Source organism: Mixophyes fleayi, chromosome 4 (assembly GCF_038048845.1).
Source record: "Mixophyes fleayi isolate aMixFle1 chromosome 4, aMixFle1.hap1, whole genome shotgun sequence".
Lineage (NCBI taxonomy): Eukaryota > Metazoa > Chordata > Amphibia > Anura > Limnodynastidae > Mixophyes > Mixophyes fleayi.
This window is the reverse complement of record NC_134405.1, coordinates 200,325,611-200,349,004: the sequence shown is the minus strand read 5'-3', so window position 1 is coordinate 200,349,004 and position 23,394 is coordinate 200,325,611. Positions and strand designations below refer to the sequence as shown.

At 46.9% G+C, this 23,394-nt stretch overlaps 1 protein-coding gene across 7 annotated transcripts in view; it reads right to left on the bottom strand.

Annotated features, from left to right (window-relative positions):
- The window catches only part of BRD8 (bromodomain containing 8), a 104,602-nt gene that overhangs the window by 9,630 nt on the left and 71,578 nt on the right, over positions 1–23,394 (bottom strand). For all 7 annotated transcript variants that reach the window (XM_075209106.1, XM_075209107.1, XM_075209110.1 and 4 more), the window contains 2 exons: positions 10,444–10,622; positions 9,979–10,068 (listed from right to left, as the gene is read on the bottom strand). In XM_075209106.1, the coding sequence (XP_075065207.1) occupies positions 9,979–10,068; positions 10,444–10,622 (269 nt within the window). The remainder of the gene's footprint in view (positions 1–9,978; positions 10,069–10,443; positions 10,623–23,394) is intronic.

Sequence of the window (23,394 nt, the reverse complement as noted above, 5' to 3'; positions counted from 1 at the left end):
AATAATAGAAAGTCACTTGAGGTAATCCGGCACAAGATAACACAGTCAATGATGGCAATAGTCTCAGCGGATAGTAAACTCCAGAGGAGAACAAACACAGTCCAGCAAGATATGCAATACACCAGCACAGTCAATGAGAAGTATGCATACCGTGGTTCAGAAGCAGGCTGTCAGACAGGAGTGCAGAGATACCTGAACGGCTGGAGGCCGGCAGGATGCGAAGTCCCTGGAGGGGTGAAGCGGTAATCAAGTAGGTGCAGCGCACAGGTAGGTAAACCAGCAGGGGAACAAATACTCAGGAAGCAGTAGTATGTAGGACTGGACTCCTGGAGGACCCTGAAGAGTAGCGATGATCTAGATGAGATGAAAACAGTGAGGCGCAGATCCGATGCAGACTGGCGAGTAGAGACCAGCGGGAACACGAAGAAGCACGGAGAGCGGGTCAGCTGTTGTAGGACGAGTAGAACTGAGAAGTAGCAGCAGCAGGACTCTGCAGATACACGGAGGTAGCGGATAGCAACCAGCAGGTGCAGCAACGATGAAACACGGGAGAGCAGAGCTGAGCTGGAACTGTTGAGCACGGAGAGTAGCGGATAGAAATCAGCTGTAGCAGTCTCGAGGAAACACGGGAGAGATGAGATGAGCTGAAGACTGAAGCGCACGGAGGCAGCGAATAGGAATCAGCCAAACAGTCACGATGAAACACAGGCGAGTTGAAGTAGATTGAAGACTGTAGTGCACGGAGGCAGCGGATAGGAATCAGCTAACAGTCATGATGGCACACAGGTGAGTCGAAGTAGATTGAAGACTGTAGTGCACGGAGGCAGCGGATAGGAATCAGCTAACAGTCACGATGATACATAGCAGAGTTGAAGTGGCTTGAAGACTGTAGTGCACGGAGGCAGCGGATAGGAATCAGCTAACAGTCACGATGATACATAGCAGAGTTGAAGTGGCTTGAAGACTGTAGTGCAAGGAGGCAGCGGATAGGAATCAGCTAACAGTCACGATGATACACAGGAGAGTTGAAGTGGTTAGGAAACCACAGGAGTAGAAGTGGTATGGAAACCACAGGGGTAGAAGTGGTCTGGAAACCACAGGGGTAGAAGTGGTCTGGAGACCACAGGGGTAGAAGTGGTCTGGAAACCACAGGAATCAGCAGCGCTGAATACACGAGGAAACACAGGAACACCTTCAGAGGCTCATGGGGAATGAGACTCCAAGATCAGGCAACGTGGTATTGACCACAGGTGCTTAATATAGGGAGTGTTGCCTGATCTGCCAATTAAGTTAAAGGAACAGGTACTGAAGGGTTTGAAAGGGCTGCGCATGCGCAGACCCTCAGGATGGAGGACGACCACGGTTCCTAAATATACGGGAAGAAGCACTCACAGTCCGGTGAGTGACAGTACCCCCCCTTTTAAAGGTGGGCACAGAACACCTGGAACCGGGCTTGTCCGGATTTTTGGAATAAAACTTCTTAAGAAGAGCTGGGGCGTTGAGATCTTCAGCTTTGATCCATGAACGCTCCTCAGGACCAAAGCCCTTCCAATGAACGAGGAAACGGAGAACTCCTCGCGAAATTTTTGCGTCCAATACCTGAGTAATCTCGAAATCTTCCTCCTGAAGAACTTGAACTGGCTGAGGTGCTGAAGGAGGAGTCGAGAAACGGTTGATGATGAGAGGTTTGAGCAAGGACACATGGAAGGCATTGGAAATACGAAGATTCTTAGGAAGTAGAAGTTTGACACAAACTGGATTTATTACTTGAATGATCCTATATGGACCAATAAAACGAGGAGCGAATTTCATAGATGGGACCTTCAAACGAATATTTTTGGTAGATAACCAGACACGATCTCCAATTTTTAGTGGTGGAATAGCCCGCCTCTTCTTATCTGCGAAAGACTTATATTTGTCAGATGTCTTCTTTAAACAGGTTTTGACCTGAGACCAGATGTTTTTGAAGGTCTGACAAACAGTCTCTACAGCAGGAACTTGGGTGGGAGGGAGGGCAGGAAATTCCGGAAAAGACGGATGGTGACCGTAAACCACAAAGAATGGCGTTTTGGACGATGACTCATGGTACATGTTGTTATGGGCGAATTCAGCCCAAGGAAGCAATTCTACCCAGTTGTCTTGATTGGCTGATGAGAACATCCTTATAAAGGTCTCGAGATCTTGATTGACCCGTTCAGTTTGTCCGTTTGATTGCGGATGGTAAGAAGATGAGAGTGCTAATCGTATGCCCAAGGTTTTACAAAGGGCCCGCCAGAATCTTTAAACGAATTGTACTCCTCTATCTGACACAATCTCAGACGGACATCCATGGATACGAAAGATTTCTTTAACGAAATGTTCAGCCAGAGTAGACGAGGAAGGCAAACCAGACAAAGGGACAAAATGAGCAATCTTCGAAAATCTGTCTACCACTACCCAAATAGTATTACAATTTTTACTAGATGGCAGATCAGTAACAAAGTCCATACTAATATGGGTCCAGGGCTTGACCGGAATGGGTAGTGGTTGCAGCAACCCCGCTGGAGTTCTGCGGGAGGATTTGAACTGAGAACACAATTCACAGGAAGCAACAAACTCTTTGATGTCTCTCCTCATCGAGGGCCACCAGTAACTTCGAGAGAAAATCTCAAAGGTCTTGCGTTCACCAGCATGTCCAGAAAAACGAGAAGAATGGAACCACGAAAGGATTTTCCTCCTCAGAGTAGGAGGCATGAGGGTCTTCCCAAATGGTAGCACTTTGGTGGACGAAGCAGCCAGTGAAATACATTTGGGGTCTAATATAGAATGGTTGGAAACCTCTTCAACGTCAGAGGACGTCACAAAAGCTCGAGATAGAGCGTCAGCTTTCTTGTTCTTGGCAGCTGGTTTGAAGGTTATGATTAATTCGAAACGGGAAAAGAAAAGAGACCATCTTGCTTGACGAGGATTCAAGCATTGGGCAGACTGTAGATATGACAGGTTCTTATGATCTGTGAAAATCGTCACCGGATGACGAGCTCCTTCCAATAAGTATCTCCACTCCTCTAATGCAACTTTGATAGCCAGCAACTCCTTGTCCTGATCGTGTAATTTTTCTCTTCAGGCAGGAGACCCCGAGAGTAAAAGGCACAAGGATGGAATTTTTGTTGGTCCGAGCGTTGGGAGAGAATGGCTCCTAAGCCCACATTAGAGGCATCTACTTCTAGGAAGAAGGGAAGTGTCACATCAGGCTGTCGAAGAATGGGAGCAGAGGAGAAGGACTCTTTAAGAATTTGAAAGGCTTGGAGGGCCTCGGATGACCATTGCTTAGTATTGGCCCCTTTACGAGTCAGGGCCACAATAGGAGATGCAATGGACAAGAAGTCTTGAATGAAGCGTCTATAGTAATTGGCGAAACCTAAAAAACGCTGGATAGCACGAAGAGTAGTTGGCTGGGGCCAATGTAATACAGCATTCACCTTGTCTGGATCCATCTTCAGGCCAACTCCGGAAACAATATACCCCAAAAATGGAATCTGGGGCAACTCAAATGAACATTTTTCTAGTTTACAGAATAATGAATTTTCCCGGAGTCTGGAAAGGACCTCTGCCACATGTTGGTGATGAGAAGGCAGGTCCTGTGAAAAGATCAATATGTCGTCCAGGTAGACAACGACACATACATATAATAAGTCCCGAAAGATCTCATTAACGAAGCCTTGGAAAACAGCGGGGGCATTGCACAACCCGAAAGGCATTACTAGATATTCATAATGCCAATCTCTGGTGTTGAACGCTGTCTTCCATTCGTCACCGGGACGGATTCTAATTAAATTATAGGCACCACGAAGATCCAACTTGGTAAAGATCCGAGCTCCCTTGATGCGATCAAATAACTCAGTGATCAACGGAATGGGATACCGATTCTTAATAGTAATGGCATTGAGTCCACGAAAATCTATGCAGGGGCGTAGTGATCCATCCTTCTTTTTTACGAAGAAGAATCCGGCTCCAGCGGGAGAGGTGGAAGGTCGAATGAACCCTCGCTGGAGATTCTCCTGGATGTACTCAGATGTGGCTTGAGTTTCAGGTAACGAAAGTGGATAGACCCGACCCCTAGGAGGAGTCTTGCCAGGTAGAAGATCGATCGGACAATCCCAAGAACGATGAGGAGGAAGACGTTCAGACTGAGCTTTATCAAAAACATCGGCAAATGAAGCATACTGAGGAGGGAGTCCCGGTGAGGAAGATGAGATGGAAGATTGCTGTACTTTAAGAGGAATGACTTGAGAAAGACAACGATGATGACATTCAGCTCCCCAAGACGTAACTTGAGGAGTGCGCCAGTCAATCTGGGGAGAATGACATTGAAGCCATGGAAGGCCTAAGACAATCGGACTTGTCGTAACTGGAAGAATTAAAAACGAGATCTCTTCATGGTGTAGCACACCAATCTGAAGTGTTACTGGAGACGTACTCTGAGTGATGAGACCATTGATGAGACGTGATCCATCTATAGCAGTCACAGTAATCGGTGTTTTCAAAGTAATCACTGGTAGGTACCATTGATTCACTAGGGATTTAGAAATGAAATTTCCTGCTGCTCCAGAATCAATCAGTGCCTGAGACTCAAAGGATTTGGTAGCAAAGGAAATCGTAACATCAAAAGCGCAGACTTTTAATTTCATAGAAGATGGAGAGGACTCCAGGGACCCTAACTTCACCTCTCCAGAACTAGTTAGGGCCTGGCATTTCCCGATTTCTTAGGGCAAGAACTGAGCATATGTGTGGAATTAGCACAATAGATACAAAGTCTATTCTTTACTCTTCGTTTCCTCTCTTCTAAAGATAATTTGGAACGTCCTATCTCCATGGGAATCACGGAAGGTGAAGCTGGACGAAACTGAGGGGTTGAGCGAAGAGGTGCTTTAACTGAAGTTGTTTTCTCAGATTCTCTTTCACGAAACCTCATGTCTACACGATGGCAAAGAGAGATCAAATCTTCTAGTGACGAAGGAAGCTCTTGGGTAGTCAGTGCATCTTTAATTTTATCGGAGAGTCCCTGCCAGAAGGCGGCAATTAATGCTTCAGTGTTCCACTGAAGTTCAGAGGCTAATATCCTAAATTGAATGACGTACTGGCCTACTGTATGAGAACCTTGACGTAAACGAAGAATGCTGGAAGCAGCGGAGGTCACACGACCTGGTTCATCGAACACACTTCGGAACATAGAAATGAATTTGGCACTATCTTGTAATACAGGATCGTTTCTCTCCCACAGAGGGGAGGCCCAAGCCAGAGTTTGTCCAGAAAACAATGAGATAAGATAGGCCACTCTGGAACGGTGGGTAGAAAAATTTTGAGGTTGGAGCTCAAAATGAACTGAGCATTGGTTAAGGAAACCCCTACAAGTTTTGGGGTCTCCATCGTACTTTGACGGAGTAGGCAGGTGAAGCGTGGGAGCTGTAGACACCTGGGATGGCACTGGGGAAACGGAGGAAAGCACAGGAGCTTCAACATTAGCTGTAACAGGCTGTCCAGATGGTCCTTGGGAGGCTAACGACTGGTAGCATTGAAGTAACAGCTGTTGGCGAGCATCCTGTTGCTCCACACGGGTGACCAGATGCTGCAGCATCTCTTTGGCTGTAGGTTCCGTATCTGGGTCTGTCATGGCCTGATCTTACTGTCACGGGCACTAGGAGTCTTTACCCAGGGATCACCAGGTGATAGGCTTACCAGAGCAGTATAGATGGTAATATGGTACTCTGGTAGCAGGGTGATCACGGAACAGGAAATAGTAGATGATAGAGATGCTCAGGAAAGTCTATGACTAGCAGCACTGGTAATATGGATGTAGTAATACACGAGGAACTGTATGGACAAAGGACACGTGAGGGTAGTCAGTGGTCTGCGGTAGCAAGTTGTACCACTGCTATAGTGAGGAGGAATGTCCAACAGAAACGAGGAGGTGATGAGAGTCAGCGGTCTGCGGATAGCAAGTTGTACCGCTGTCTGAGTGAAGGAATGAAATCCAAGTGGAGGTATCCGGGGAGTCAGTGGTCTGCGTTAGCAAGTTGTACCACTGCTATGTGAGAGGATACTGGAACAGGTGACACAGGAAACAGGGATCAGTGGTCTGCCTCTAGCAAGTTGTACCACTGAATATATATGTGAGGAGGAGCACGGGGAGAGACTGCAATACAGGGGATACACGGGCACCTTAAACTTGATCCACAATAACATGCACAATATATTAATGACTGAACAGCACTGCAATAATAGAAAGTCACTTGAGGTAATCCGGCACAAGATAACACAGTCAATGATGGCAATAGTCTCAGCGGATAGTAAACTCCAGAGGAGAACAAACACAGTCCAGCAAGATATGCAATACACCAGCACAGTCAATGAGAAGTATGCATACCGTGGTTCAGAAGCAGGCTGTCAGACAGGAGTGCAGAGATACCTGAACGGCTGGAGGCCGGCAGGATGCGAAGTCCCTGGAGGGGTGAAGCGGTAATCAAGTAGGTGCAGCGCACAGGTAGGTAAACCAGCAGGGGAACAAATACTCAGGAAGCAGTAGTATGTAGGACTGGACTCCTGGAGGACCCTGAAGAGTAGCGATGATCTAGATGAGATGAAAACAGTGAGGCGCAGATCCGATGCAGACTGGCGAGTAGAGACCAGCGGGAACACGAAGAAGCACGGAGAGCGGGTCAGCTGTTGTAGGACGAGTAGAACTGAGAAGTAGCAGCAGCAGGACTCTGCAGATACACGGAGGTAGCGGATAGCAACCAGCAGGTGCAGCAACGATGAAACACGGGAGAGCAGAGCTGAGCTGGAACTGTTGAGCACGGAGAGTAGCGGATAGAAATCAGCTGTAGCAGTCTCGAGGAAACACGGGAGAGATGAGATGAGCTGAAGACTGAAGCACACGGAGGCAGCGGATAGGAATCAGCCAAACAGTCACGATGAAACACAGGCGAGTTGAAGTAGATTGAAGACTGTAGTGCACGGAGGCAGCGGATAGGAATCAGCTAACAGTCATGATGGCACACAGGTGAGTCGAAGTAGATTGAAGACTGTAGTGCACGGAGGCAGCGGATAGGAATCAGCTAACAGTCACGATGATACATAGCAGAGTTGAAGTGGCTTGAAGACTGTAGTGCACGGAGGCAGCGGATAGGAATCAGCTAACAGTCACGATGATACATAGCAGAGTTGAAGTGGCTTGAAGACTGTAGTGCACGGAGGCAGCGGATAGGAATCAGCTAACAGTCACGATGATACACAGGAGGGTTGAAGTGGTTAGGAAACCACAGGAGTAGAAGTGGTATGGAAACCACAGGGGTAGAAGTGGTCTGGAGACCACAGGGGTAGAAGTGGTCTGGAAACCACAGGAATCAGCAGCGCTGAATACACGAGGAAACACAGGAACACCTTCAGAGGCTCATGGGGAATGAGACTCCAAGGTCAGGCAACGTGGTATTGACCACAGGTGCTTAATATAGGGAGTGTTGCCTGATCTGCCAATTAAGTTAAAGGAACAGGTACTGAAGGGTTTGAAAGGGCTGCGCATGCGCAGACCCTCAGGATGGAGGACGACCACGGTTCCTAAATATACGGGAAGAAGCACTCACAGTCCGGTGAGTGACAGGTGTTTAGCGAAGTGATCAGAGACACTATGTTTATCGAACACATTCCGTATATTTCTCTGATGTTCGGAAATGCGGATATGTAGTTTCCTAATAGTTCTGCCTACGTATTGCAATCCACAGCGGCATTGCAGGAGGTAAATAACCCCTGTGGTATCGCAGGTGATCTTGTCATCTATAGTGAAGTTTTCCCCGGCAGTATGGGAAGTAAATTGGGTGGTGGGTTTGGTGGAGCTGGTATTGCTTTCCCTGCATGCTCCACATCTATTGCAATGATAGAACCCAATTCTATTCTCATTGAGCCAGGTATTGTTCGTGGTGGATATGCTGGGTGGAATAGTGCTCTTGACTAGTTTTGTTTTTAGACTTTGGGCTTTGGTATATATGAATCTCAGTTTATTTGAGATGTGACCCTTCAATTTGTCATCTTCTAATAAAACCTTCCAGTGTTTATTTACAATATGCTCTATCTTCTTAGCATCCTTACTGTATTGGTTAATAAAGGGAATCTCAATGAACGTTGTATCTTCTTTGTTTCTGTTCATGATATGTTCCCTATTAGTGTCTCTGACAGTGGAAATGGCTTGTTCCACAGACACAGAGTCATAGTTTCTTTCTAGGAACTGAAAACCCACCCACACAAGGGAATGATAAGAGACAATACTCACGTCCATACACAAATAAGCCTTTCCCTGCCAGGCACCAATATCCAAGGGACCTAAGGACTTCTAGGCTACCAAGAGAACAAAGCAAAAAGCCACATCTGGGCAGACATCAGAATACAAATTATCCTAGGCCCTCTAGGTCACCACTCATCAAAGATACTCCAAGAACAGATAATAGGAGGAGGTTTTACAAACCCCTTAACCCAAGGAATTTGAGCTACAATTTTTCCAACCCACCGATTAATAGACCTGACCAATTGAAGTGTTAGATGCAAAAACAGCTCCTAAGCTTCACAGTCACAGCTCCTTTTCATTTAGGAGCTGTATTGATTATATATTGTGACAAAAAACACTGGGAAAGTAGTAAATGGCAGGTATAAGTCCTGAATTTCTGACATTTGTGTTTTAAATACCCCAGGGAGATTGTAAAGCTTCCCAAAGAGTGTGTTCGGCTGTAGGAAGAGCCAATATAAGGGTCCCTGGGATATGAGAGAAGAGAGAAGGATGGGTTCCATTTATAATGTCTATTTCGGGTTTTCCAACCAGCTAGCAGATTGCTAGTAATCAGAAGTTGCACCTGATGATGTGCTATTAAAAGGCTGCTAGGCAGTTCATTCAGTCTCGCAATACCTGGGGAGGAGGTCAAATGGCTCCTGAGAGATACTGCATTTTGAGTTCTGTTGTTTTTTATGCGTGTGGGACACTAGGTTCCTTACTTTAGATAGGGAGTTCCTGTGTATTAGTTAGAAGTCAGAGATGCAAGGATTTTGTTTATTTTCATGCTAGTCAATAAAACTAGCTGAGGCTATTTAAACCAAAGCACTGGATTGGTGTGACCTATGTGCATGTAAAGTGCAGCTGTCTACCCCAGAAGACGGCACCCCTAACATGACCTTATGTCAATATGTTCTTAACGGAAGTTAAAATCTCCAGTTCAGTTTTCATTGCTGTATCGGTTAGCTCTTGTATTCTAGCTGTTATTGCTGGAGGTGCTTGGCTGCAACAGGGCGAGTCCCAGAAATGAAGGGGGTCGACTGCCACTCCCCCAAACTCCAGCTATTTGCCCCACAAATTAATTTGCATTCAATACTGTGAAGGAAGCATGTGGTAGCTTTTATGGGCGTAGAGTGCAAGCTCCGGCAATCAGGTCCCTCTAAACCAATGTCCTCCTCCTCCTGTTACCTTCATTTTGTCACCAGGCCTCGTCCTTGGTCTCCTCATCTCCCTTGCCTTCGCATGTCTATCACTGGCTCTGATCCTGCTAGTTGCACCCACACTCCTGGTCACAGGTTCAGCTTGCTTTAGTTCATTCCCCCATCTCTCCTCCTTCTCTTTTCTAGTTTCTAAGTATTCTGGGATTCACTCATACCTCTTTTCCCTGTGTGTCTGTTCCTAGCAGAGTTGATATTTTAACTGCCCTGTGTTTATTGTATTTTCCTGTTATGCTAAGTACAGTTTCGTCCTATACTCTCTTTATGGCAATGCTGAACCTTTTGTGGTGTTCTATATTAATTATATAATTAGGATAATCATAACAGTCTTTAACAGTCCTACATATTCAAGCATTTTGTCATGGTTGGTGCTTTAGAGGCAATACTGTAGTTTTAACTGGAAACAATAGGTTCATATTGGCAAAATGAGTAAATCATGTCAACATTCTGAGCTTATTCTTGACAAACCTGTGAGTAGCTATCATTTTCCAAACAGTTGTTAACGTCTTTTTGATGCTGATGCGGTCTTGATGGGATTCTTTAGTGTGTAAAAGCAGTCTGAAAAAAGTAGACACACATATGACATACATATAGACTTTAAAACCATATATGTATAGATGTAGTGTACTCTCTGGACACAGTTCAGTATTTTGGAATTTATATCTCTGCTTGGATAGCTTTTAGCAGACTGGAGGTTCAATGTATTGTAGGAAGTCACAGGTGCAATGACCATCTTTCACTTACTACAGTGCACTGGAGTTTCAGGCAGTCACAATACTTTCATGCAGAGATGCTTAGATTGTGCTAATGGTGGGGGGTACCAAGGTAAGCAGCATAATCATGCTATTAGTCAGCAGTAAAAATAAGAATTTATAAAAAACTCCTCGCAGCATCAACATCAACTTTAAGTAGCAGAAGCTGGAAGACACTCACACTTCGAGTAGTGAGGGGCTTATGGTTGCAATATGGTCAGTACTCCCATAAATAAAGACTTCACTGTCACTTTGTGTTATAGGAGAACTGGAATGAATGTCTGATTCACACAGCTGTGATGAATATTGCTGGTCCAAAAATAGAGGGTCAACACATTCTTCTTCTTTCTCAAACAGATCCTGAAAGATAAATCATGATGAAAATCAAATGCTGTACAGTTGTATAATTCTAATATGTTCATGTTGCAGGTAAAGGTGGGTCTTAGGCAATTTGTGAGTCACCTGGTTTATCTCTCGCAAATCTTAATTGTCTAAAATACTTTCTGACATAGTTTTAAACTTTCACATTAGCTCTCGTGCTACGTTTACATGGACAGGCCTGTGTGTTGGTTACTTGTTGGCAGGGCTGCCAAGAGGAGGGCGGTGCGGGTACTAATTACCCGGCTACTGGCCACGATTATTTTTTTTGTATGGCTTAATCGTTTTTTTTTCTTCTGAAGCTTTTTTTTGTTTTTTATCGCAGCGGGGGTGTTGCGGGCAGGCTCGGGGCTCCGACCCTTCGTTGGTGGGGGGAGCAGGGTAGTAAAAAAAAAAAAAAAAAAAGATATACTCACCTGATCGTCGTGCCGGAGGCACAGTAAGAAAAAAGTGGGAGAGAGAGGCACAGTAAGGAAAAAAGGGGGGAGAGGCGCAGTAAGGAAAAAAGGGGGAGAGAGAGGCGCAGTAAGGAAAAAGGGGGGAGAGAGGCACAGTAAGGAAAAAGGGGGGAGAGAGGCACAGTAAGGAAAAAGGGGGGGGGGAGAGGCACAGTACGAAAAAAGGGGGGGAGAGAGGCACAGTAAGGAAAAAGGGGGGGAGAGGTACAGTAAGGAAAAAGGGGAAGAGAGAGGCACAAAAAGGAAAAGGGTGGGGGAAAGGCACAGTAAGGAAAAAAGGGGGGGAGAGAGGCACAGCATGAGAAAAAAGGAGGATAGGCACAACATGAGAAAAAAGGGGGGGGAGAGGCACAGTATGAGGAAAAAGGTGGGAGAGAGGCACAGTGTGAGGAAAAAGGGGGGGGGGAGAGGCACAGTATGAAAAAAGGGGGGGAGAGAGGCACAGTAAGGAAAAAGGGGGGGAGAGGTACAGTAAAGAAAAAGGGGGAGAGAGAGGCACAGTAAGGAAAAAGGTGGGGGAAAGGCACAGTAAGGAAAAAAGGGGGGGAGAGAGGCACAGCATGAGAAAAAAGGGGGATAGGCACAACATGAGAAAAAAGGGGGGGGAGAGGCACAGTATGAGGAAAAAGGTGGAAGAGAGGCACAGTGTGAGGGAAAAAGGGGGAGAGAGGCACAGTATGAGAAAAAAGGGGGAGAGGCACAGCATGAGAAAAAAGGAGGGAGGCACAGTATGAGGAAAAAGGGGGGAGAGAGGCACAACATGAAAAAAAGGGGGAGAGGCACAGTATGAGAAAAAATGGTGAGAGGCACAGTATGAGGAAAAAGAGGAGGGGAGAGAGGCACAGTATGAGGAGAAAGGGGGGAGAGAGGCACAATAGTAGGGACTATTAATTTAAGATGGGGTGGTTTGGGCGCTACTGAATGTGGGGGTGAGTTTGGGGAGAATGAGGTCTCTTTATTAAATGTGCCTATAAATTATTTAATGGCAGTGACGGTTGCGGGAAATAGGTATATTTGTCACGGGCACTAGGAGTCTTTACCCAGGGATCACCAGGTGATAGGCTTACCAGAGCAGTATAGGTGGTAATATGGTACTCTGGTAGCAGGGTGATCACGGAACAGGAAATAGCAGATGATGAGATGCTCAGGAAAGTCTATGACTAGCAGCACTGGCAATATGGAGGTAGTAATACACGAGGAACTGTATGGACAAAGGACACGTGAAGGTAGTCAGTGGTCTGCGGTAGCAAGTTGTACCACTGCTATAGTGAGGAGGAATGTCCAACAGAAACGAGGGGGTGATGAGAGTCAGCGGTCTGCGGATAGCAAGTTGTACCGCTGTCTGAGTGAAGGAATAGAATCCAAGTGGAGGTATCCGGGGAGTCAGTGGTCTGCGTTAGCAAGTTGTACCACTGCTATGTGAGAGGATACTGGAATAGGTGAAACTGGAAACAGGGGTCAGTGGTCTGCCACCAGCAAGTTGTACCACTGAATATATATGTGAGGAGGTGCACGGGGAGAGACTGCAACACAAGATATACACGGGCACCTTGACTTTGATCCACAGTAATATGCACAATATAAATGTATAAATGACTGAACAACACTGCCAATATAGAAAGTCTCTAGAAGGAATCCAGCACGAGATAACACAGTCAATGATGGCAATAGACTCAGCGGATAGCACACTCCAGAGAAGAACCAACACAGTCCAGCAAGGTATGCAATACACAGCACAGTCAATGGGAAGTATGCATACCGTGGTTCAGGAGAAGGCAGTCAGACAGGAGTGCAGAGATACCTGAACGGCAGGAGGCCGGCAGGATGCAAAGTCCCTGGATGGGTGAAGCGGTGGTCTAGCAGGTGCAGCGCACAGGTAGGTAGACCAGCAGGGAACACAGGAAGGCGTGGAGAGCGGATCAGCAGTAGATGGATGAGTAGCGCTGAGGAGTAACAGCAGCGGGTCTCTGCGGGAACACGGAGGTAGCCAATAGCAACCAGCAGGTGCAGTAACGATGGGACACGGGAGAGCAGAGTTGAACTGGAACTGTTGATCACGGAGAATAGCGGGTAGCAATAGTGGCAGCAGACTCAAGGAAACACGGGAGAGTTGACAAGGACTGAAGACTGAAGCGCACAGAGGCAGCGGATAGGAATCAGCCAAACAGTCACGATGAAACACAGACGGGTTGCAGGTTGCAGACTGTAGTGCACGGAGGCAGCGGATAGGAATCAGCTAGCAGTCACGATGATGAAACACAGACGAGTTGCAGGTTGAAGACTGTAGTGCACGGAGGCAGCGGATAGGAATCAGCTAGCAGTCACGATGATGAAACACAGACGAGTTGCAGGTTGAAGACTGTAGTGCACGGAGGCAGCGGATAGGAATCAGCTGGCAGTCACAATCATGAACAGGTGAGTGGATGTGAATGAAAGACTGTAGTGCACGGAGGCAGCGGATAGGCATCAGCTAACAGTCCCAATAATACATGGTAGAGTTGAAGTGGTTAGAAGACTGTAGTGCACGGAGGCAGCAGATAGGAATCAGCTCACAGTCACGATGATACAGTAGATGGTAGAAGTGGTATGGGAACCACAGTAGTAGAAGTGGTTTGGAAACCACAGAGGTAGAAGTGGTTTGGAAACCACAGGAATCAGCTGGGCTGAATAAACGAGGAAACACAGGAACACCTTCAGAGACTCATGGGGAATGAGACTCCAAGATCAGGCAACGTGGTGTTGACCACAGGTGCTTAATATAGGGAGGTTGCCTGATCTGCCAATTAAGTTAAAGGAACATACACTGAAGGTTTAGAAAGGGCTGCGCATGCGCAGTCCCTCAGGATGGAGGACGACCACGGTTCCTAAATGTCCGGGAAGAAGCACTCACAGTCCGGTGAGTGACAGTACCCCCCCTTTTAAAGGTGGGCACAGAACGCCTGGAACCGGGCTTGTCCGGATTTTTGGAATAAAACTTCTTCAGAAGGGCAGGAGCATTAAGATCTTCAGCTTTGATCCATGAACGCTCTTCAGGACCAAAGCCCTTCCAATGAACGAGGAAACGGAGGACTCCTCGCGAAATTTTTGCATCCAATACCTCAGTAATCTCGAAATCCTCCTCCTGATGAACTTGAACTGGCTGCGGTGCTGAGGGAGGAGCCGAGAAACGGTTGATAATGAGAGGTTTGAGCAAGGACACATGGAAGGCATTGGAAATCCGAAGATTCTTAGGAAGAAGAAGTTTAACACATACTGGATTGATAACTTGAATGATCCTATATGGACCAATAAAACGAGGGGCGAATTTCATAGATGGAACCTTCAAACGAATATTTTTGGTAGATAACCAGACACGATCTCCAATTTTTAGTGGTGGAATAGCCCGCCTCTTCTTATCTGCGAAAGACTTATATTTGTTAGATGTCTTCTTTAAACAGGTTTTGACCTGAGACCAGATATTTTTGAAGGTCTGACAAGCAGTCTCCACAGCAGGAACTTGGGTGGGCGGGAGGGCAGGAAATTCCGGAAAAGACGGATGGTGACCGTAGACCACAAAGAATGGAGTTTTGGATGATGACTCATGGTACATGTTGTTATGGGCGAATTCAGCCCAAGGGAGCAATTCTACCCAGTTGTCTTGGTTGGCTGAAGAGAACATCCTAATAAAAGTCTCAAGATCTTGATTGACTCGTTCCGTTTGTCCGTTAGATTGCGGATGGTAAGACGATGAGAGTGCTAATCGTATGCCCAAGGTTTTACAAAGGGCCCGCCAGAATCTGGAAACGAATTGTACTCCTCTATCTGACACAATCTCAGACGGACATCCATGGATGCGGAAGATTTCTTTAATGAAATGTTCAGCCAGAGTAGACGAGGAAGGTAAACCGGACAGAGGGACGAAATGAGCCATCTTCGAAAATCTGTCTACCACTACCCAAATAGTATTGTGATTCTTACTTGGTGGCAAATCAGTAACGAAATCCATACTAATATGGGTCCAAGGCTTGGACGGAATGGGTAGTGGTCGCAGCAACCCTGCTGGAGTTCTGCGGGAGGATTTGAACTGAGAACATAAATCACAGGAAGCAATAAACTCTTTGACGTCTCTCCTCATTGAAGGCCACCAGTAACTTCGAGAGAGAATCTCAAAGGTCTTGTGTTCACCGGCGTGTCCAGAAAAACGAGAGGCATGGAACCACGAAAGGATTTTCCTCCTCAGAGTAGGAGGCACGAGGGTCTTCCCAAATGGTAGCATTTTGGTGGATGAAGCAGCCAGAGAAATACATTTGGGGTCTAGAATAGCATGGTTGGGAACCTCTTCTACATCAGAGGACGTCACAAAAGCTCGAGATAGAGCGTCAGCTTTCTTGTTCTTAGCGGCTGGTTTGAAGGTTATAATTAATTCAAAACGGGAAAAGAAAAGAGACCATCTTGCTTGACGAGGGTTCAAGCATTGGGCAGATTGCAAATATGACAAGTTCTTATGATCCGTGAAGATCGTCACCGGATGGCGAGCTCCTTCCAACAAGTATCTCCATTCCTCTAATGCAGCTTTGATGGCCAGCAACTCCTTGTCCCCGATAGTATAATTTTTCTCTGCGGGCAGAAGACCCCGAGAGTAGAAGGCACAAGGATGTAATTTTTGTTGCTCCGAGCGTTGGGAGAGAATAGCTCCTAAGCCCACATTAGAGGCATCTACTTCTAGGAAGAAGGGGAGTGTCACATCAGGCTGTCGAAGAATGGGAGCAGACGAGAAGGACTCTTTGAGAATTTGAAAGGCTTGGAGAGCCTCAGATGACCATTGCTTAGTATTAGCCCCTTTCCGAGTTAGGGCCACAATAGGAGATGCAATGGATGAAAAGTCTTGAATGAAGCGTCTATAGTAATTGGCAAAACCTAAAAAACGCTGGATGGCACGAAGAGTAGTTGGCTGAGGCCAATGTAGTACAGCATTTACTTTGTCTGGATCCATCTTCAGGCCAACTCCGGAAACTATATACCCCAAGAATGGAATCTGGGGTAACTCGAATGAACATTTTTCCAATTTACAGAACAATGAGTTTTTCCGTAGTCTGGAGAGGACCTCTGCCACATGTTGGTGATGAGAAGGCAGGTCCTGTGAGAAGATCAATATGTCGTCCAGGTAGACAACGACACATACATATAATAAGTCCCGAAAGATCTCATTGATGAAACCCTGGAAAACAGTGGGGGCATTACACAGCCCGAAGGGCATTACTAAATATTCGTAATGCCCATCTCTGGTGTTGAACGCGGTCTTCCATTCGTCACCGGAACGGATTCTAATTAAATTGTAGGCACCACGAAGATCCAACTTAGTAAATATCCGAGCTCCCTTGATGCGATCAAATAGCTCAGTGATCAGCGGAATGGGATACCGATTCTTGATAGTAATGGCGTTGAGTCCACGAAAATCTATACAAGGGCGTAATGATCCATCCTTCTTTTTGACGAAGAAGAACCCAGCTCCAGCGGGAGAGGTGGAAGGTCGAATGAACCCACGCTGGAGATTCCCTGTATGTACTCAGATGTGGCTTGAGTTTCAGGTAACGAGAGAGGATAGACCCGACCCCTGGGAGGAGTCTTGCCAGGTAGAAGGTCGATCGGACAATCCCAAGAACGATGAGGAGGAAGACGTTCAGACTGAGCTTTATCAAACACATCGGCAAATGAAGCATACTGAGGAGGGAGTCCCGGGGAGGAAGATGAGATGGAAGATTGCTGTACTTTAAGAGGAGTAACTTGAGAGAGACAACGATGGTGACATTCAGACCCCCAAGACGTAACTTGAGGGGTGCGCCAGTCAATCTGGGGAGAGTGACACTGAAGCCATGGAAGGCCTAAGACAATCGGACTTGTCGTAACTGGAAGAATTAAAAACGAAATTTCTTCATGGTGTAGTACACCAATCTGAAGGGTTACTGGAGACGTACTCTGGGTGATGAGACCATTGATGAGGCGTGATCCATCTATAGCCGTCACAGTAATGGGTGTTTTTAAAGTGATCACTGGTAGGGACCATTGATTCACTAGTGATTTAGAAATGAAATTTCCTGCTGCTCCGGAATCAATCAATGCCTGTGACTCAAAGGATTTGGTAGCAAAGGAAATCGTAACATCAAAAGCGCAGACTTTAGATTTCATAGACAATGGAGAGGACTCCAGGGACCCTAACTTCACCTCTCCAGAACTAGTTAGGGCCTGGCATTTCCCGATCTCTTAGGGCAAGAGCTGAGCATATGCGTTGAATCAGCACAATAGATACAGAGTCTATTCTTTACTCTTCGTTTCCTCTCCTCTGAAGATAATTTGGAACGTCCTATCTCCATGGGAATCACAGAGGATGGAGCTGGACGAAATTGAGGGTTTAAACGAAGAGGTGCTTTAACAGCCGTTGTTTTCTCAGACTCTCTTTCACGAAATCTCATATCTACACGATGGCAAAGAGAGATCAAATCTTCTAGTGACGAAGGAAGCTCTTGGGTAGTCAGTGCATCTTTAATTTTATCGGAGAGCCCCTGCCAGAAGGCGGCAACTAATGCTTCAGTGTTCCACTGAAGTTCAGAGGCTAAGATCCTAAATTGAATGACATACTGTCCTACTGTATGGGAGCCTTGTCGCAAACGAAGAATGCTGGAAGCAGCGGAGGTCACACGACCTGGTTCATCGAACACACTTCGGAACGTGGAAATGAATTTGGCACTATCTTGTAGAATTGGATCGTTTCTTTCCCACAGAGGGGAGGCCCAAGCCAGGGCTTGTCCAGAAAACAATGAGATAAGATAGGCCACTCTGGAACGATGGGTAGAAAAATTTTGAGGTTGGAGTTCAAAATGGACTGAACATTGGTTAAGGAAACCTCTACAAGTTTTGGGATCCCCGTCATATTTTGACGGAGTAGGCAGGTGAAGCGTAGGAGCTGTAGACACCTGGGATGGCACTGGGGAAACGGAGGAAAGCACAGGAGCTTCAATATTAGCTGTAACAGTCTGTCCAGATGTTCCTTGAGAGGTTAACGATTGGTAACATTGAAGTAACAGCTGTTGGCGAGCATCCTGTTGCTCCACACGGCTGACCAGATGCTGCAGCATCTCTTTAGCAGTAGGTTCCGTATCTGGGTCTGTCATGGCCTGATCTTACTGTCACGGGCACTAGGAGTCTTTACCCAGGGATCACCAGGTGATAGGCTTACCAGAGCAGTATAGGTGGTAATATGGTACTCTGGTAGCAGGGTGATCACGGAACAGGAAATAGCAGATGATGAGATGCTCAGGAAAGTCTATGACTAGCAGCACTGGCAATATGGAGGTAGTAATACACGAGGAACTGTATGGACAAAGGACACGTGAAGGTAGTCAGTGGTCTGCGGTAGCAAGTTGTACCACTGCTATAGTGAGGAGGAATGTCCAACAGAAACGAGGGGGTGATGAGAGTCAGCGGTCTGCGGATAGCAAGTTGTACCGCTGTCTGAGTGAAGGAATAGAATCCAAGTGGAGGTATCCGGGGAGTCAGTGGTCTGCGTTAGCAAGTTGTACCACTGCTATGTGAGAGGATACTGGAATAGGTGAAACTGGAAACAGGGGTCAGTGGTCTGCCACCAGCAGGTTGTACCACTGAATATATATGTGAGGAGGTGCACGGGGAGAGACTGCAACACAAGATATACACGGGCACCTTGACTTTGATCCACAGCAATATGCACAATATAAATGTATAAATGACTGAACAACACTGCCAATATAGAAAGTCTCTAGAAGGAATCCAGCACGAGATAACACAGTCAATGATGGCAATAGACTCAGCGGATAGCACACTCCAGAGAAGAACCAACACAGTCCAGCAAGGTATGCAATACACAGCACAGTCAATGGGAAGTATGCATACCGTGGTTCAGGAGAAGGCAGTCAGACAGGAGTGCAGAGATACCTGAACGGCAGGAGGCCGGCAGGATGCAAAGTCCCTGGATGGGTGAAGCGGTGGTCTAGCAGGTGCAGCGCACAGGTAGGTAGACCAGCAGGGAACACAGGAAGGCGTGGAGAGCGGATCAGCAGTAGATGGATGAGTAGCGCTGAGGAGTAACAGCAGCGGGTCTCTGCGGGAACACGGAGGTAGCCAATAGCAACCAGCAGGTGCAGTAACGATGGGACACGGGAGAGCAGAGTTGAACTGGAACTGTTGATCACGGAGAATAGCGGGTAGCAATAGTGGCAGCAGACTCAAGGAAACACGGGAGAGTTGACAAGGACTGAAGACTGAAGCGCACAGAGGCAGCGGATAGGAATCAGCCAAACAGTCACGATGAAACACAGACGGGTTGCAGGTTGCAGACTGTAGTGCACGGAGGCAGCGGATAGGAATCAGCTAGCAGTCACGATGATGAAACACAGACGAGTTGCAGGTTGAAGACTGTAGTGCACGGAGGCAGCGGATAGGAATCAGCTAGCAGTCACGATGATGAAACACAGACGAGTTGCAGGTTGAAGACTGTAGTGCACGGAGGCAGCGGATAGGAATCAGCTGGCAGTCACAATCATGAACAGGTGAGTGGATGTGAATGAAAGACTGTAGTGCACGGAGGCAGCGGATAGGCATCAGCTAACAGTCCCAATAATACATGGTAGAGTTGAAGTGGTTAGAAGACTGTAGTGCACGGAGGCAGCAGATAGGAATCAGCTCACAGTCACGATGATACAGTAGATGGTAGAAGTGGTATGGGAACCACAGTAGTAGAAGTGGTTTGGAAACCACAGAGGTAGAAGTGGTTTGGAAACCACAGGAATCAGCTGGGCTGAATAAACGAGGAAACACAGGAACACCTTCAGAGACTCATGGGGAATGAGACTCCAAGATCAGGCAACGTGGTGTTGACCACAGGTGCTTAATATAGGGAGGTTGCCTGATCTGCCAATTAAGTTAAAGGAACATACACTGAAGGTTTAGAAAGGGCTGCGCATGCGCAGTCCCTCAGGATGGAGGACGACCACGGTTCCTAAATGTCCGGGAAGAAGCACTCACAGTCCGGTGAGTGACAATATTTCTGAAATGTAAATACTATTAATTTAATGCTGGGACTGTTTGTAGGGAGGAAAATAGGTTTTATTTATTAAATGTGAATACTATTATTTTAATGTTGGGGCTGGAGGAAGGCATAATTCTTAATCGTGGGTGGTATTGATTTAACGCCGGGGCTGGCTGTAATGTTCCAAATGTACCCATTTTATTTTCCAAATAGGGCTCCCAACATTCCAGGATCCAGACAAGCCGCAACTAAAGAAACCTGCAGCACAGGTGGTGAAAGTGAGAAGAACAGGTAGAAGAGAGCAACAGAGTCTGTGAAATGTCGTGATTCTAGTGGGACAATCCCAATTTTTGGTGACCGTTCAATGGTGTACACAACAATGCAGGCTTTTTGTCTGTAGGAGGGTGGCCTGGCCATGCCCAATAATGCATAGCCACGCCCCCAATTGTATTAACACACCCACTAGCAATTTTTTTACATTCTCAACTATAAGGGGGCCCCATGAAGTTGTTGTACCGGGGCCCTGAATTCCTCTTGGCAGCCCTGCCTGTTGGTTACTTAGTTCACATGTGTTACGAGCCGCAGCAGTACGCCGCATCCTGGCGTAAGGTAGCAGCTGAGCATGTGCATTAGTTTCAATGCACTGTTGTATTTGTAGAGGTTATAGGGACATCCTCCAACTCCAGAGGGAGCTCTCGCATGATTCTATTTGTCATTCATACATGTTCCTGGTTGTAATATGACCTATGCTAGTTCCCAGCTAGTAATTAATCAGCAGACTCCTGAGGCTGGTTATCAGCCCTGTCCTCCTCCTTTCTGATTTGCCCATCATAGTATTTAAGCCAGTGACGACTGGGCCTCACTGCCGGTTATAGTTCCTGCTTGCTGCATACTAGCCTGCTGTGTCCCTTGCTCTCTGTGCTATTTGGATACTGATTATTGTTGCCGACCCTTGCCTGAATATCTGACTACGATTGATTGCCTGTACCCCTTGATCTTTTGCCTGGACTCTAACGCTACTGTTCTGCCTGTGACCTCTGACCTCGGCTTGTTTATTGAATTCTCTGTTTGCTGCTTGCCCTCGACCCTTGCCTGGACTTCACTCTGCATTACTGGGTTCCCCCCAGCCGGTTTGCATCTCACAACCCTCTGTTAGTCTGCAGCCAAGTCTGTCCCCACCACTAGGGGCAACAGTGAATACCAGACTCTCAGAGCAGACTCCGGGTTTTTCTGTACTGGTTTGAGGGGTTCCTAACATTATAACCGGCCTAAAAAAGAAATACTGGTGGAACCTAGGATGGAGCCTAGTCCAACCCAAGTCCTTGCAGGGCAGATCCAGACTATTTTGCAGGTAGTCCAAGACCTTTCAATCAGATTGGCTGCCCAAGAGGAAGCCGCCAAGGCCTCTCAAGCAACCCTGTCACCTGCCATAGAACCTAAACTGAATCTTCGGGATCGGTTCTCCGGGGACAGAATCCAATTCCGGAACTTTAAAGAAAGCTGTAAGCTTTATTTCCGCCTCAGACCCCGCTCCTCAGGTTCGGAGCAGCAGAGGGTGGGCATAATAATTTCCCTGCTCCAGGGTGATCCACAGTCCTGGGCCTTTAGCCTGGCCCTAGTCAGTCCTGCACTGCAGTCCATGGATGCCTTTTTCAACGCCCTTGGTCTCCTCTATGACAACCCAGACCGAGTGGCTTCAGCAGAGTCGCACCTAAGGGCACTTAGACAAGGGCGGCGTACCGCCGAAGAATACTGTGCCAAATTTAGGCACTGGTCCGTTTATAGTCAGTGGAACAACCCTGCACTGAAAAGTCAATTCCGCCTTGGCCTCTCGGAGCAGATAAAGGACTCCTTAGGTCAGTACCCCTCATCTCCAACCTTGGAGACACTTATGCAACTTTCTATCAAAATTGACCGCAGAATAAAGGAAAGGAAAGCGGAGAAGGACACGCCTCTACTATCATGCCCTCCTCCGGTCTTTTTCCCTGTTTCTCAAGACCCATCTGAACCCATGCAGCTAGGAGCCTATCGCCTTTCTCCAGAAGAAAGATCTAGGTGGCGTTTCTTGGGGCTCTGCCTGTATTGTGGAAACAAGGGTCATCTTTTGCGCACCTGCCCTAACAAGACGGGAAAAGATCTGGCCTAGGTGTATGTGAAGAGGTGCGCCTAGGCCTCCAAATGGTCTCTTCTAAGAATTCGGTCCTAATTCCTGCCCGGGTTGCCTTTGAGAATAATTCTGTTTCAGTGTCTGCCTTTCTGGATAGCAGTGCTGCAGATAATTTCCTTGACGTGGAATTTGCCAAGTCCCTCAGCATTCCTGCAGTGAAACTGGAATCTAGCATCACCGTCTGTGGATTAGACGGTAGACCCTTGATCGGAGGCAGGATCCACTCCAGAACCCCACCGTTGCAACTCTGTGTGGGAGCCCTTCACTACGAAGTTCTTTCATTTTTTCTTATTCCTTGTTCCTCCGTGCCTTTGATCCTAGGGTATCCCTGGCTCCAACATCACAACCCTCATATTGATTGGAGTAAGGGGGAGATCTTACGTTGGGGTACAGCTTGCTCTTCAATCTGCCTGACTCTTCCTCTCCAGGTTGTTCAGTCCTGATCTGAAAAGCTTCCTTCAGCCTACAGGGAGTTCCAGGATTTGTTCTCCAAGAAGGAAGCAGACTCTCTTCCCCCTCATCGGGACTATGATTGCTCTATTGAACTTTTATCTGGTTCTAAGTTCCCCAAGGGGAGATTGTATGCCTTATCCATTCCTGAGACCAATGCTATGGAGGAATACATAGAAGAAAACCTTCGGAGGGGATTCATCAGGCCTTCTAAATCACCGGTGGGAGCCGGTTTCTTTTTTGTGTCTAAAAAGGACGGAAGTCTTAGGCCATGCATAGATTACCGTGGCCTAAATTAAATAACGGTAAAAAACACTTACTCTTTACCACTCATCTCTGTTCTTTATGATCAGCTTAAACAAGCTACTGTTTACTCCAAAATTGATCTGCGAGGAGCATATAACCTGGCTCGGATCAAACAGGGAGACGAGTGGAAGATGGCCTTCAACACCCATTCAGGTCATTACTAGTATTTGGTCATGCCCTTCGGCCTATGTAATGCCCCTGCCGTGTTCCAAGATTTTATTTATGATGTGCTGCGAGATTTTCTGGGCAAGTTCGTTGTGGTCTACCATGATGACATTCTAATCTACTCCAATTCTCTGGAACTTCACCTATTACATGTCAGGGAGGTACTTC